A 16,761-nucleotide genomic window follows, 5' to 3' on the forward strand; every position below is an offset into this window, starting at 1 on the left:
ATCTCAGCTCCAGTTACCCAATATCTTACCCTAATTCTATATCCTGATGGTCTCTGTTACCAATGAAATATTCCCAGTTTATTCACTAATGTCAGTTCATATCAGTGAGACCGTACAATTTGTCCTTTTGTTTTTGGCTAATCATACTCAGCATAATGTCCTTAAGGTCCACCCATGTTGTAACAACATGGGTGGACCATACTTCATAACTTTATTCTGTCTTAAAGCTGCGTAATATTCCATCGTATGTATATGCCACAGTTTGGTTAGCCACCTGTCCGTTGATGGACATTTTGGCTGTTTTCATCTGTTGGTAATTGTAAATAATGCTGCTATAAACATTGGTGTGCAAATGTCTGACTGTGTCCTTGCTCTCATGTCCTTTGAGTAGAGACAGCATATAGATGGGTCTTGTTTTCTAATCCATTCTGCTAGTCTATGTCTTTTGATTGGGGAGTTTAATCCATTAATATTTAGTGTTAATACTGCAGGGGTAGTACTTTCTTCTACCATTTTGCCTTTTGGAGTTTATCTGTCATATCTAATTTTCCTTCTTTTTACCTTTACTCATAATCTTCCTTTCTACACTGTTTTCCATATCTCTCTCTTCTGTCTTCGTATCTGTCTCTAGTGCTCCCTTTAATATTTCTTGCAGAGCTGGTCTCTTGGTCACAAATTCTCTCAGTGACTTTTTGTCTGAAAATGTTTTAATTTCTCCCTCATTTTTGAAGGACAATTTTGCGGGACATAGAATTCTTGGTTGACAGTTTTTCTCTTTTAGTAATTTAAATATATCATCCCACTGTCTTCTCACGTCCATAGTTTCTGCTGAGAAATCTATGCATAGTGTTATCGGGCTCCCTTTTGTGATGGATTGCTTCTCTTTCTCTTTGACCTCTGACATTGTGATTAGTAAGTGTCTTGGAGTACGTCTATTTGGATCTGTTCTCTTTGGGGTACACTGCACTTCTTGGATCTGTAATTTTAAGTCTTTCATAAGAGTTGGGAAATTTTCAGTGATAATTTCCTCCATTAGTTTTTCTCCTCCTTTTCCCTTCTCTTCTCCTTCTGGGACACCCACAACACGTATATTCATTAACTTCATATTGTCTTTCAATTCCCTGAGTCCCTGCTCATATTTTTCCATTTTTTCCCCTATAGTTTCTGTTTCTTGTCGGATTTCAGATGTTCCATCCTCCAGTTTTGAAATCCTATGTTCTGTCTCTCGAAATCTACCATTGTAGGTTTCCACTGTTTTTTTCATCTCTTCTACTGTGTCTTTCATTCCCATAAGTTCTGTGATTTGTTTTTTCAGACTTTCAGTTTCTTCTTTTTGTTCTTTCCTTGCCTTCTTTAATCCTCCCTCAATTCATTAATTTGGTTTTTGATGAGGTTTTCCATGTCTGTTCATACATTCTGAATTAATTGTTTCAGCTCCTGTATGTCATCTGAATTGTTGGTTTGTTCCTTTGACTGGGCCATATCTTCAATTTTCCTAGTGTGATTTGTTATTTTTTGCTGGCGTCTAGGCATTTAATTACCTTAATTAGTTTATTCTGGAGATTGTTTTCACTTCTTTTATCTAGAGTTTTCTTGCTGGATGAATTTGTTGTCTGTCTGTTCTTTGACATTCCGTTCAGCATTATCTGGACCTCTAACTTAAGTTTTGTTTAATAGAGGAGAATTTTTCAGTTTTTGTTTTCTTGTTTTATGCCCTGCTTGTGTGGTGCCTTTCCCCCCACACTTAGGAGGGTCTACTTAGGTATTATAGACCGCAGCCGGATTTTCCCAGACCAAACTGGCCTCCTGTCATGAAGAAAGAGTCACCTGCGTCGGTTTTCCCCGAGGGTGAGACCCAGCAGGTTAAAAGACTTTCCTGTGAAGTCTTTGGGCTCTGTTTTTCTTATCCTGCCCAGTATGTGGTGCTTGTCTGCCTGCAGGTCCCACCAGCATAGGATGATGCAGTACCTTTAACTTTGGGTGGGGGCATGGTGGAGACAGAGGAGAGGTTGTAGGCTGGTTTTAATGGTTTCAAATTACCCAGCCCTGGTGTCTGAATTCCTTGAGAGAGGGATTCCACCTGAGTTGGGCTTCACCCCTCCCCTGGGGAAGGCGTCGGGGCAAAATGAGTGACCTCTGCTTTGACCAGGTTCACCTGAACTGGGGGCCTGTTTTTAGTAGTCAGAATTTGTTAATTAATTCCACAATTGGCGTTTGGTTGGGCTCAGCCCCTGCTGTTGGTAAAGTCTGTTTCCTTTCCCCACTGGGAAGCAGCCTGTGGGGGAGGGGTGCCAGCCTCTGCAGCTTGGGGAACTCATGGTTCTGGGGGGCTCACAGCCAGTCCAGCTGGTCCAGATTGGGGTATGCTGTGTGTCCGGTCACTGATATGGCCCCAGGAGCTGTTCTGTATTGTTTATGGTTATTTAGTAGTTGTTCTGGAGGACGGACTAAAATGTGCACGTTGTTAAGCCGCCATCTTGGCCCAGAAGTCACATTTTTATTTTTAATATTTATCGAGTTAGAACTCTGAGGAGCTTAACTTTATCAGCCAGTTTTCTTGTCTGTGAATGGAGACACTAATTACACCTCTGTTTTGTGAAGATAAATGAGATAATTATAAAAGTACTCTGTAGTTATTGTTAATAACAATATTAATATTATTTTAATAATATATTAAAACACAGACTTAATAATTTGCCTCTGTGTGTAATGCTATATTGTTTGCACCTAAACAGGTACTTTTTTTTTTTTTTTTTTGGGGGTGCATAGTTTGGGAATTGAACCTGGGTCTCCTGCATGAAAGGCGAACATTCTACCACTGAACCACCCGTGCACCCTGGAAACTGATATTTATAACAGTTTCTGCTCTGAAGCAGATAAATAATCCATAAAATTTTTGTTATATCATTTGCATTTTTTGGAGTAGTTTAAACATAATGTTTAATTGAGGTATTAAGTGACCAAGTTCTAAGTCAGTGAAGTCCAAATTTGACACAAGTATGTACAAATTTGTAAAACATATTGATTTGTATTTTTATGATAAAAAGCCTTCCATAGAGTTATTTTAAGAAGCAAACACTCTTAGAATACTTATGTTAAAAAAAATCCTACCTGCCAAGAAACTTAAAGTCTAGTGTTTGACAAATCAAATTTGCTTTTTTGAGGTTCTTAATGTCATGGAAGATAATGGTAAAAATTGAGGCTTGGTTCTGTTGAGGAAGATGAGAGTAGATACTAGAAAATAACCAGAAGCTGCTGCCTGTACCTGCCTACCAGCCTATCTGGGAGGCCAGGGTGGACCCAGGGGAGTTATCCAGGGAAGATGGCCATGGACTCTCTAGGTCCACTGGCAGGTGAAGGTGTTAAACTGAAAGAGATGAGCTAGGCCAGATCACAGATGGTGGGTCTGGGCTTGAAGATTGTTGAAAATTCCAGTGAGAGGATGTATACAAGATAATAGTACAAGGGTCTGAGAAGTTGCAGCTCCTTCTTCAGTTCTCTATTCCTCATGGGGGAGCTCCTGAAATGTAGAAATTGTGGAAACTCATGGAGTCAAGAGCTGCAAAGGTGCCTAGGGGTGGGGTCATGTCAGCCTTAAAGGACCTCCCCACCATTACATGAGGAGATTCTTGGTGTGACACAGCTACATATTTAGGTGTTTATGATTCAGTAAAATCACAGGGCCTGAGTCACTGGGCCTATAGTACGTCTTGCTGTCAGTTGCCACAGAGTAAGAGGGATGTGTGAAGTTAAGGTTGTATTGCCCAATTCATTTGGGTGGGATTTTAGGTACTCTTGGGGCAGAAACTCCAGCTTGTAATGAAGTGTTTACTTGGCTGGAATGTTCCTTGGGTGTTTGTCTGGTAGAACCATGCATGGGGAGTTGGAATACTAGCTGTGTCATGTCTTCTGCCTTTATGTAACTAGCACTGTGGTATTTAGGAGCCAAGGTGACTGTGGTAGTCAGGATTTTCATATTTATTATCATAGATTCTAGGATACTACTTAAAGAACTGTGTTGTGTTGTCCTTCGTAATTTCACTGGTGTATGAGTTTGACTCATCCTTCCTGTGAGGCGGGTTTGAGAGAGCTACTGAATCAGTGAGTGCCTGGACTATAATGGACATGAAATGAAGTGAACAAACATAGTTTTTTTTTTTTTTTTGTGGTTCCATATTATACAGAGAAGGTAGGGTTTAACAAATGAGTATGATTGCTGAATCATTATATTAATATTTCTTTTAGTCTCCTGTATCTTAGAGCAGCTAGAAGTAAAAACCTAAAATTGTGGAATTGTAACCCATACCAAACTCTGAAATCTGTTCTATAACTAGTTATTGTCATTTGCTTTGGAATTTGTTGCTTTTTTGTATATATGCTATTTTTCACAATAAGAAAATAAAAAAATAAAATAATAATAAAAAAAAAACCCATTGTATATGCACCATATAGTCTTTTAAACACACAGGTAAATGCAAACACACATTGGTAAATGCATATCAATATCTTTGATAAAATACACAAGAAATGAGTAAACTATAGCCTGGAAGGGAGGGGAACTGGTTTCTGAGGAACAAGAATTGGAAAAAAGAATCTTTGCACATTTTTGAATTTGCACTATTTGCATGCACTGAAAAATAAGGTATCAATAAATGAAAATTAATAGTTATTAAAAAAAAGTGGCTGCATAAGAGTCACTTGCTGATTATTAGAATGGAATGCTCTTAAAAATGAAAGTATTGGCTTTTAACTAGAAAATAAAAGTTTTTAGTAAATGAAAGAATAAAATGCTGAGTTTATATGACTTGAGTCTCAAATGTGAATGAATTTTACATGGGAACAAGAAAATGATTTGTAAAATTTAGCAGGAAACATTTTCAACAAGGAAAAAATATTACCAGAAGTTGAGCAAGTTGGTTAACTTAGGATATTTGTATGTTTGCCAAAACATGCTACTCTTTTTTTTTTTTTTGATCACTAGCACTTTAATCTACTAAATTTAACATTTGTTCCTCTTATTTATTTTTAATCCATATGTTTTACTTGTCTGTCAATAAGGTAGATAAAAGGAGCATCAGACACAAGGTTTTCAGTCATACAGTCACATTGCAAAAGCTTTATCATTATACAGTCATCTTCAAGAAACATGGCTACTGGAGTACAGCTCTACATTTTCAGGCAGTTCCCTCCAGCTTCTCCATTACACCTTAACTAAACAGGTGATATCTATTTAATGCATAAGAATAACCTCCAGGATAACCTCCCCACTCTGTTTGGAATCTCTCAGCCATTGACACTTTATTTTGTCTCATTTCGCTCTTCCCCCTTTTGTTCGAGAAGGTTTTCTCACTCCCTTGATGCTGAGTCCCAGCTCATTCTAGGATTTCTGTCCTATGTTGCTAGGAAGGTCCACACCCCTGGGAATCATGTCCCATGTAGAGAGGGGAAGGGCAGTGAGTTTGCTTGTCATGTTGGCTGAGAGAGAGAGGCCACATCTGAGCAGAGCAACAGAAGAGGTTCTCTTGGGGGTGACTCTTAGGCGAAATTTTAAGTAGGCTTAGCCTATCCTTTGTGGGGTTAAGTTTCATATGAACAAATCCCAAGATTGGGGGCTCAGCCTATTGCTTTGGTTGTCCCCACTGCTTGTGAGAATATCAAGAATTCTCCACTTGGGGAAGTTGAATTTTCCCCCTTTCTCACCATTCCCCTAAGGGGACTTTGCAAATACTTTTTTATTCACTGTTCAGATCACTCAGGGATTTATTGGGGCATCACTCTGGACAAACCTACAAAATCTCATGCCCTACTCTAGGTTCTAAGTACTATGGTGTTCGATTAAGCTGTCCACATAAGTTATATTAGGAAATGCACTAGTCAAAATATAAATTTTGTACCAAATAAACGTTTTTTGCTTTAGTCTCACACATAAGTTAAAGAAGAACATGCTGCTCTTGACAGATAGGATTCCATGAATGCTAGGCATTATACCAGTGTTTTTTTTCCTTTTTTTTTTGGGCAAGCACCAGGAATTGAACCTGGGTCTCTGACATGGCAGGTGAGAACTCTGCCTACTGAGCCACCATGGCCCACCCTACCAGTGTTTTTATGAAGCATCAGATGGTAGACTAGGAGCTAATGAATTAACCTTATTGGAGAAGATGGTATTTTAAACAGTCCTCCTTCTAGCATGTGCTGCCCACCTGGCTTCTGAAACAAGTGCATTTTTCCCTGTGTTTGGCAACCACTCATTGAGGGTGAGAGTCAGTGCCAGACCAGATGCTCAGAAACAAACAGTGACCAGTATTGGAAGAAAGTGTCTCTCCTTCACACATAACACATCCAAAGAGGGAGAAGCAAGTATGGGGATTTAAGGTCAACTTTTTCATTTCTGGGCAATTTGGCATGTTTTCTTTATTCTGTAAGCCCTACCCAAGGCATTAACAGACAAGAATCAATATTTTTCTTGTATTTTGGCTGTCTGAAAAGCCAAGATTACTGTGCAAATCTTTGGGATCTTTTTGTGTGCTTTACTGTTGTTTGTAAACAGGACTACCATTATATAGGGAAGATGAATGAGGGTTTTTTTTTTTGGTGGGGTCAGCAGTTTCTCTGTTTTTTTTGTGTCTTGTTCTTGCTGCTGTTATGGAGAGGGAGGTAAGACGATGCCTTGTGTCTGAAGGACAAGACCAAAGTTGGATCCCCAGAAAGGCAGCTGAAGGGGTCATCTGTTGAGGTATGTTTGGTATCCATTCCATGCTAGAAGGCCAAGCAGGATCCTCGAGTTCATTTGTCTTACCAGGTACCAAACAGGAGCCTGATTTAGGCTGTAGTCCTTGTTTATTATAGAGAGATTGCTTACGACTAGTATGTTCCTAAAGCATTTCACCCTGGCACAATGATAGGTTAAATAGGAACTACCTAGCACAATGGTAGGCCAAATAGAAACTTGGATTTGGGTTCCAGTCTGGTCTTTGGTCTTCATCAGGATCATGATTATTAGCTACTCATAATTCTCTCCCTCCTTGTAGAGCTGGTTACTTGAAAGAGCTGTCTATTTGGCCCTGCCTACTCTCTCACCCCACGTCCCTCTCCTGCCCAGAGCAATTTGGCTTCCACCCCCACTGACACTGTACTTTGTTGCTAAATCCGGGGTGTGCCTTCACTCCTTACCTTAGGTGACCTCTGAGTGGTAGTGTTTGCTGCAGTTGACTACACCCTCCTTAACATTCTCTCTCCTCCTTTGACTTGTAGAACGTTGCACCCCCTAGGTTTTCCCACTACCCAGGTTTTTACCTTCCTTTCGCAGCCTCTTGAGTATTGATGTTTCCCCGGACTTTGTCCTTAGTTCTCTACTTCTCCCCTTCTTCTCTGCTTTTATGGTCTCAGCTTGTAGAGTTAGAAGCCAAAAGTGGCTGAGAGTTTGGGCTTTATTACTGAACTGCTTGGGTTCTAATACTGGCTTTGGATTAGTGGGTTCCAGTTGTTACTTTCTCTCTTCTTCAGTTTCCTTATTTGTTAAAATGATACTGGTAGCAGTACTACATTGCAGGGTTGTTGGGAGAATTAAATGGGCACTGAGGTCACACATGAGCACTGCATGCACTAGGGAGCACTAGGGAGCCTGTTTCTTAATTTTTGCCATGTCTAACACACTGCTTGTCATATAAGTCCTTACTGAATGTATGTTTATGGATGTTTTTTCTCCTAAAAGTCCTGAGAGGTTGATACTACAGTTCTCATTCTTCAAATGATGAACCCAAGACTCAGAATATATCAGTGACTGGCTTAGGCACATGATTAGGTGCAGAGCTGGTACTTGGATACACATTATTCAAACCCCAAAACCCCCATACTCTGTCCTTACTGAGAATCCGGGGCCTTCAACCACAGGCCAGTGGAAGGAGGAGACACATGGCATGGCACCCAGGGTTCACCATTTATCACCTCTGAATCCTTGGGAAGTCACTAGAATGCCTAAGCTTTCTCCATTTCTAGTCCAATAGAGATAATTATCTCTATCTGATGTTTAGGATTTTTGTGGGTGCCAAATGATATATCTGATGGCATTTATGCCAAAATAGGGTATTTTAATTATCTTATAATTGTCTTCTCACCACTGTGTGATTCAGTGGTTTAAGACAGTCTGGGTTTGAATCCCGGCTTTGCCACTTACTTAATCTCTCTCTGCCCCCATTTTCTCATCAGTAAAAAACAGTTATGGATGGTTCTATTTTCATAGGCTTGTTCCAAGGTTAAATGAGTTAATACATTCAGGCGTTCAGAACAGGGCATGGCTCATAGTAAAGTCTCTAAGTATTAGATGTTGTTATTGGCTTTTTAAGTTACAATTTAATATCCTTTATTCAAATAAAAATTATGCTTCTGAAAACCCTGACTGTAAATAAGAGAATCTTCTTCAAGCGCTAGAAACATATTTAAAAAGTGTTATAGAAATTGTACGAGGACATGTCAGACTTCTGCCAAAAAAATCCAAATCCTGCTATTTTTTTCAGGTATCCTTGGAAACTTAGAAGTGTTGGGACTGATGTGCTTGTATGTATTTCAGACTCAAGGTTACTGTTTGATCTGGCCTTGCCTAATGAAGTGCATGAATGAGATACTACTGTAATTCTTTTTGAGGGAACATTGACATGAAAGAAACTGAAAGGTTAGATGATTCATATTAGTATTTTTGGAGAGTAAATGGAAATTGTGCTAACTTCTATTTCTGGTATGATATTGGAGGAAAAGTATTAACTTATTTGCGTCATTTGTAGGTTTCTTTCTTGCCTATAATATTTTCTCAAAGAAGAACTGCAAACCATTTTCCCAGTTTATAGCATTTAAAGATAACATCAAAGCTCTTTACAGTACAAAGCCATGAAAGTTGTTAATTTTGTAGTTATATGCTTTGGAAGTGTTTAGATGTGCTTTCTCTTAATGCTGTGCTTTTTGACTATTATTTTGTAGGAAGTCTTCGGTCTTGCAGTTCTTCGGACTGCTTTAGTAAAGTGATGCCACCAAGGAAAAAGAGAAGACCTGCCTCTGGAGATGATTTATCTGCCAAGAAAAGTAGACATGATAGGTAAGTGACAGAGATAGTAGATCAAAATGATGACATCTGTGTGGAAGATGCACGTTTCTCCCTAGTCCATTATGGGTCTTTCAAGTGTACATATCCCAACTTGAATATTGTTTTGGTTCTACCAGGTATTCTTTCAAAGTATACTTATGTAGTGATATTTATGTTTAGAATATAGAGCAGATTAGGTCATTTGAGTTCTTAGGAATTGAAGTTCTGTCTTATTCATTCATCCACCCCAACTGTAGAGTTTATTTCTTTCCTTTTAAAGATTTGTCACATGTGTTTATTGAGGACTAAAGAATTGATGTCTGTTCTCTAAGCAAGTCTTTCTTACTCACCAAATACAACCTCCAGAGTCCCTTACTTGCCTTTGTGAGGGATCTGGGCAGAGTGGTTGGAGGGGATTGCCTGTACTGAACCCCTAAGCTTGCCCAGAACATCAGCCATGCTGAGGCTTATTTTCAGATGGGTTAGAATTTTTGGAAAATGTGAAAAACAAAGACTATTTAAACCACTTCTCTTTAAGAGAAGTGACCAGAGATCTGTTAAACTTGTTTGTTTTAGGCGGCTGTCTTGTTTCACACTGATTTTATTTAACATCACTTTTATTTCCCTTTTTAAAAATAGTGAGCAAACCTCATAGTTTAATCTTTTTTTGCGTTTTTTCTACCTTTCCTCATTCTGGCTCTGTATGTCATGTCACTAATGTGCCTCAATTTCCCCATTTGTAAATCAAAGGAATTAGATGAGATTTTTCTGTTATTTTTTCTTGCTGTGATACTTCATAAGTACAACTCAGTGGCAGAATAGAGAGTCTGTGGCAAACTCTGAAAATGTGAAAATAATGTCACTGTTCACATCAGATACATAGAAAATGTTATGTAAAAGAAGATAGATAACAATGATTTAGAAGATAATCACCAGCGAGCTTCAGGGCAATAATTTTCCACTTTACAAAGTTAGGTTACCTATTGCTTCTTTGGAGATGTGAATGTCGTTATCAAGAGAATTGTTAAACTCTAATAATCACATAGCATATTGTGATTACATAGCACTTAATGTTTTTTCACCACGTCTTATATCATTTAGTATGATAAAACTGGTTTGGAAATTGGCAGTTAAATTGTAGTTAAGGGGTGAGATACTCTTTTTTTTTTTTTTTTTTTTTAAAGGAAAGACAGAGAGAAGGAAGGAAGGATAGAAGGAAGGAAGGAAGGAAGAAAGGGAAACATTTTTAAACATTTTCTTGTTTTATTGTATTCTGTTTCTCCGTTTTTGTTACATGGGCTGGGGCCGGGAATCGAACCGAGGTCCTCCGGCATAGCAGGCAAGCACTTTGCCCGCTGAGCCACCGCGGCCCGCCCATGAGATACTCTTATTGATAGCATTTCATTGGTCACATAAGGGATAAGGATCCGTATAGCATTTTCTAATTATTTTTCTTGGTCCTTTTACTTATTTTTTGCTTGCAAGTTTATTACAATAATCCAGTTACTTTTAATAAATTTACCAAGTTACACAGCCATCACTACAGACCATTTTAGAACATTTCTGTTACCCTGTTTAAATGCTCTTGCCCATTTATCATCACTGTCTGTTCCCACCCACTGCCCTAGTCGGCCACTAATCCACTTACAGTTCCTGAAGAGTTGCCTTTTCTGGATATTTCACGTAAATGGTCTTTGGCATCAGTCTTCTGTCATTTCACATAATATTTTTGAACCTCATCCATGTTGTAGCATGTATCAATATTTAGTTCCTTTTTATTGCTGAATAGTATTCCTTTATATGGTCTTGGTCCTTTTTTAAATAAGGTATTTTTAATTAATTCAAATATTACAGTGTTTTATAAGTTTCTAGTTCATTGACCAGTTATAGACTTTAAACTAAGATAGACATGTCTGTGTCCAGGATTAGAGTATATCTGTTTGAGCCTTTGGGTCAGTATCCACCTTTGTTTGAGTTAATATGTCTGTGTTTACAGAAGAAATGCAAAACTGGTGATTGCAGTTTCAGTACTGATTACCCTGTAATCGTGTGTTTTGTGTTTTTTTTTTTTTTAATGTTAAAGCCCAGATGTGTAATCAAATGTATATATAGACATTATGGTTAATGTCTAGGACATGAAAACATGCTCATTGAGAAAGAACTTCATATAATTTTTATATTCTTAATTACTAAGTAAATAATATTCAAAAGCATTTATATTATTGCTATATGGACAGTTTATTTATAGATAAGGAATATAGAAGTGTACATACACATTATTTTTATATCCATATCATTATTTCAGAGATACTGCCCCTCAGCCTGGTTATAATATAGTAAGGAACTCCTGTGGAAGATCAGTGTTGCAGGGAGAGGCTGCTGTGCTTCCTGACTCAGTTCTCCAGCTTATGGGTGTTTCCACAAAACAAAGGAATTATAAGAGAATGGCAGAAGCCATGATTTCTCTTTATTTATCTTTCTTGAGGCTTTTAAGATCAGATTAAGAAGGCAATCAAAGGATTTTCTCTAATTAACCTTGTACCTGGCTTTTTTTTCCTTGGAAGCTTGGGTATGATTTGATATTTCTTTTTGTCCCCTTGATGGTCTCGAATTATCTAATACTGAAAAGTTCTTCCTTAGCCAGTGCTCTGAGCCCAACCTGATGTGGAAGACACAGAAGTAAGGAAAACTTAATGGAGAGACATGAGTGATTTGTAGGGTCATCAGTTGAAGAAGATTCCTTAGGTATTTCTTAGCATATCTATTCCACTATCATTCTGTAATTAGTTCTGACCAGTGTGGAAGAAGGGAATGTATCAAATACTGTTTCTGTTTTAGTTTTTATAGATTATTTGTTAGAGAAAAACCCATGATAAGTGTTTACCATTTAGTTCTACATTAGGTGTGACTGTTTTTAAACACTGTAGTTATAAAAGCTGAGGTTTCCAAATACAGGAAGTAAAATGTTTAAAATGTGTTTGAAATACTGATTGGTTAGATGTCTGGTTTGGGTAAAAGAATAAAGATTATCTGCTACTTACTCAGCATCTTTAAGTAATTTATAACTACTTTCTCAATTTCTAGTATGTATAGAAAATATGATTCAACTAGAATAAAGACGGAAGAAGAAGCCTTTTCGAGTAAGCGGTGTTTAGAGTGGTTCTATGAATATGCAGGTAGGTAATCACTTGTATCATCTAAGGCTGGGCCTTCTGAAAATAACGGGAAGGGGTACCTTAGAGGAGATTAACAAATTAAAGAATGTGAACTTTAAAAATTTGGTGCATGCATATGTGTGTACGTGTGTGTGTCCCAGTTTGAAGAATGGAAAGTAAAAGGGAGGGATATAGTTGAAACAAATCATCAAATGTCCTATTTATAGCCAGCAGCTAAGCTAAAAGAATTCAGAACACTAGAAGGGTACTGAAAAGATGAAATGTACTTCGGAGAAATACTTTGGATTGCTAGGAAACCTATTTAGCATGTGATAGTGGTGATAGATTTAAACATTGGAGAAAAAAGCCCTGCTGCTTGAACACTTACATAAAACAACAGAATTTCTTTGAGTGTCTTTATTTATTTATTTATTTATTTGCATGGGCAGGCACTGGGAATCGAACCCGGGTCTCCGGCACGGCAGGCAAGAGCCCTGCCTTTTGAGCCACTGTGGCCCACCCAAGTGTCTTTATTTTTAAAGATCACTTGACAGAAAATTGTTCATCATTTACAATTTCTTAAATTAAGTCCCATTTTTCAACCTATTGTAATTGGTTGGACGGTATTAATATTGTAATCTGGGCTCATTTGCTATTGTCGTGCATGGTTAAAAGAACAAGAAAAATTTTCAAGTTTGAATTGAAGGCTGTCTTATCTTTTCTCTTCCCCTACCTTACTGAAGACCTTCTTATAAACAGACTATTCCAGTAGTCTTCAAATAAATTTTTCTGTTATCAGTCTTTTTCTGTTCCCAACTAGGTTCCGTGTGCCTCCTGGTACTTTTCTTTAAAAATAACAACAACAAAAAAACTATTGCCTAATAATCCACTCCCCATTCATATCCTACCCCTTACCCCTCCAGCTTAAAAATCCCAGCTTCCTGTAGGATAAAAGACAGCTAACTCTGTCCCTTTGCGAGGGTTGCTTTTCTCCACTCTTCCAGTTGACAAACTTAGACTCTTTTAAGCTCTGTGATTAGTTTTGTAGACCTCATTCCATTCCCTTAGTATGTTGTTCATAACTTGCTTTGATACCCTTTTATTTGGTATCAAAATTAGGATTTCCCCTGAGGCCTGATCTTGCTATCTTTTCCCCCTACTTTTTTACCCCACTGTTGGCTAGGCTCTTTTGATAAGAGCCTAGCTCTTTTGGCCACATAGATTGGTCCAGGGCACTGGAAGGTAGCCCAGACCAGGCCAGTCAGATCTCTGGAGATTTTCAGGTTGAAGCTGGGAGAGGAACATTTTTCCTTTCAGGATATGATACTGATTCCTGTAGTTGTGCTTGAGATTTTCGTGAGCTGTTCCAATATCTTTCTAGTGAATTCCCCTTCATCACTTCAACTAGTTTGAGCTGGGTTGTGTTATTAGGTCATGGACACTAGTATAAACATTAGTGTAGTACTAGAATTTATTTGTTTTCACGTTTACTCCATTAGAACATGAATCTCTTGAAGACAATTTGCATGCTTAGTTCCTGGCAAAAGTGATTAGTACTTTATCAGGGACTGCCTCTTTAGTGGGAACTGAATGAACGAAGACTTTATCATATTTGTATCACTTTGATTGTGGAGATTTTTTGCTTTGCTATATTGGTTCACATTTATTGTGATAAGAATGCTGTTATAAAAAGGAAATTTTAACAGAGAAAAAGAATATAATTAATGCCATCATTGTAACACAGCTATTTTGATTTTTGTGCATTTTCCTTTACAGGCAAACATAAATTTTTCCATAGTATAAGCCACACTTGGGTTTTCTTTAAAAAAGAGCACGCTCCAATTTTCTTTCTTGTTTACCTTTCTTAGCTTCAGAAAGGTGACATTTTGTGAGTAAAAAGTAAGCCACATTATTTAGCTTCCTTGAAAGAAGTTTGTCTCAGTGTGGCTGTCCCTATTTTAACTTCCTATATTTTATCACTAGGGACAATTGTTTGAAATTGGGGAAGGCCTCAGTGATACCTTACACTTTGCACATCCCACCATGTGAATCCAACTGTAGTTAAGTATTATTCAAGAAGAAATAATTGTGAGAAGAACCAGGATGACTTAACAGGTTGTGCTAAAGAATATGCAGGCTATGAGGCCACAGGCCTCTAGATACTAGAATGAGGAAGGTTTTCACACCCACATTAGTAGCCTTGATGTATTTATTTTACTAAGGGGAGCGGCGTCTGATTTGGTTTGAGGATAAATGCTGACTGCCTGCACCATTCAGAGTGGCATAGAGAGGAGGAGGTAGGGTCCTAGTACAGTTATTCCAGGTGGATGGCCCTTAGTTCTTTCCAGAATTTTCGGTTGCATTTCTCACTCTTGCACTCTGCTTTCCATGGTGCCTACTGTCCGAGCCTAGTTCCTCTCCAGCTTCTATTGATACCAATGAAAAAAAAATGGGGTGGGTTCTTTACCCGAAGTGCTCAAATACCAATTCCTGAGACACCAGGGTTTCAAGACAGAAAGAATTTATTTCTAGGCATGAAACAGGAGATCAGATAGCTGGTCCACCTAAAGATCTGTCTCCCTGAACTGCAGTAATTTTGATAGTTTTATAGTATCAAAAGATTGGCAGGTTTTAGGATACTGAGCACAAGAGGTCTAGATGATGTAATTAGAAGTGATCTGTTTATTGAGCATGTGCAAATTGATTACATGCTTAGTCGTAGAACATATGTAAGAAAATGATGGCCTTAATATGGTGGTTGTGATTTTTAGTATTATAATGAGATATAGGTTAAAATTTAAGCTACTGTGCATGGCAGGCAGACTCATTTTGATTAGACCCAGCTTTGTTTATCAAGATAGCTTGGAATTAGAATGGGTTGAATCTGGGCTGACTCAAGGCCCTTCACTAATAAACATTCATTAGGGGTTGTCTTTAATGATCATAAGACTTCAAAGTTGAAAAACCAGATAAAATGGGTACAAAGTGAGGGTCAGTCACAAGGTTTTCACAATCACAAGAGCACAAGATAAAGGCTGTACTATCATTATCAGAGAATCAAGGCAGCTGAATTATAGTTCAGAGATTTCAGGTATTTCCTTCTGTCTACTCTTATGTATCAGGGAGTAAAAAAGTAATACCTATATAATTATTTAGTTATCATAATTATCTCCTAAATCCTAACTTCTCCATCAGATAACCACAGCCCTCCTTTATAGCCTTCTCTATAGCACATACTAGCATGCACCCTCTCACCTTTAAGAAAATCCCTATCAACTCAATTTCTGACTCCCAGAAATTTAATAAATAAAATTTCCTCCACTGGGGGGAAGGGGCTTTTCTCCCTGTTCTCTGTGGTTATAGGTTTATTTTCTTTTAGCACTTTGGTACTTTACTCCTCTGATTCTTTCGAAAGGACAGGATACAAGTATGTTATTTACATTTAGACTTCCACCTGAAACTGGAATCCCATTTCTTTTCATTAGAATGAAAAGAATTAGTTTTACATACATAATTTATGTATTGAATTCCATTTTCTGAAATAAATCCAAGGATAAAGAATTAAGCTAGATATATAGGTGCCAACATTGTCAGATTCATAATTACCACAGAAAAGTTTATATGCAAAGGTCATGAGAATCCCATAAGCCCTGACTATAAGTCCTTACTCTTTATTTTGGGTTCAATTCTGTTACAGAATTGTTTTCTGGTTTCCTATAAACACGTAAAGGACCTGGAAGAGGTGCCACAGTCAGGCATGGATGGTTGCAAAACATGAGGTCTTGACAGCAAAGGAGGAAATATTAAAAACCACCAAAGGAGACATTGTGGGCCTCCATTTGTCTCTGATGCAGCACGATTTAATTATGGACACTTTAGCATCTTGAGGTATCCTAAAAGGGCTAATGATATTTAGTTAGGGGCCACTGATTAAGATTTCAGAGAAAGTGGGAGGACCACTTTTTTTTTTTTTTTTAATAGATGATGGTCAGTATATCTGCCTTTCCATAAACAGCCTCTGTATTTTTGTTATCCAAGGCATTCCACGGCAGATTGTCTTGGGTATGACTTTTTTGTAACCATTTCTTTAAACCCCCTTAACCTGCTCTATGTTATGTTGTGGCATATTTATTAGCTTTCTTGACAAAAGTATTACCTTAATATTGAATTAATAAATTTAATATAAATACAACTAGAATTCCAACAAACAATGTGATTACAACTAGATCTAAATTAAATGCATGCATGAGAAAGATAATGGGAAAAAGGAAAAGTTCTGTTAGTTGGAAGAATTATATTTTAATATCTTTAGGATAAAGTGTTACTTTTGGCAGTCATACCATTACAAATTATACTCTAAAACCTTGCGCTTTTAAAACGACGTGTGTGTATGTTGTGTGCATGTATACATAAGTAATGTAACACTAAATATATTTGAAAAAAGTAAAAAGCTTGGATAACTTAATATTACCATTGTGAAATGTATCTCAGCAAACCTTTCTATGTGCCAGTTACTATTCTTGGAGTTCGTTT

The 16,761-nt window shown here is 37.7% G+C and overlaps 1 protein-coding gene across 17 annotated transcripts in view; it reads left to right on the forward strand.

The window, feature by feature from the left end:
• DCUN1D4 (defective in cullin neddylation 1 domain containing 4) overlaps positions 1-16,761 on the forward strand; it is a 144,116-nt gene that overhangs the window by 62,505 nt on the left and 64,850 nt on the right. For 15 of the 17 annotated variants that reach the window (XM_077136834.1, XM_077136836.1, XM_077136848.1 and 12 more), the window contains 2 exons: positions 8,971-9,085; positions 12,158-12,249. In XM_077136834.1, the coding sequence (XP_076992949.1) occupies positions 8,971-9,085; positions 12,158-12,249 (207 nt within the window). The other 2 variants (XM_077136846.1, XM_077136845.1) reach the window with 2 other exon arrangements.

This window comes from Tamandua tetradactyla, chromosome 19, assembly GCF_023851605.1.
Source record: "Tamandua tetradactyla isolate mTamTet1 chromosome 19, mTamTet1.pri, whole genome shotgun sequence".
NCBI classification, from domain to species: Eukaryota; Metazoa; Chordata; class Mammalia; order Pilosa; family Myrmecophagidae; genus Tamandua; species Tamandua tetradactyla.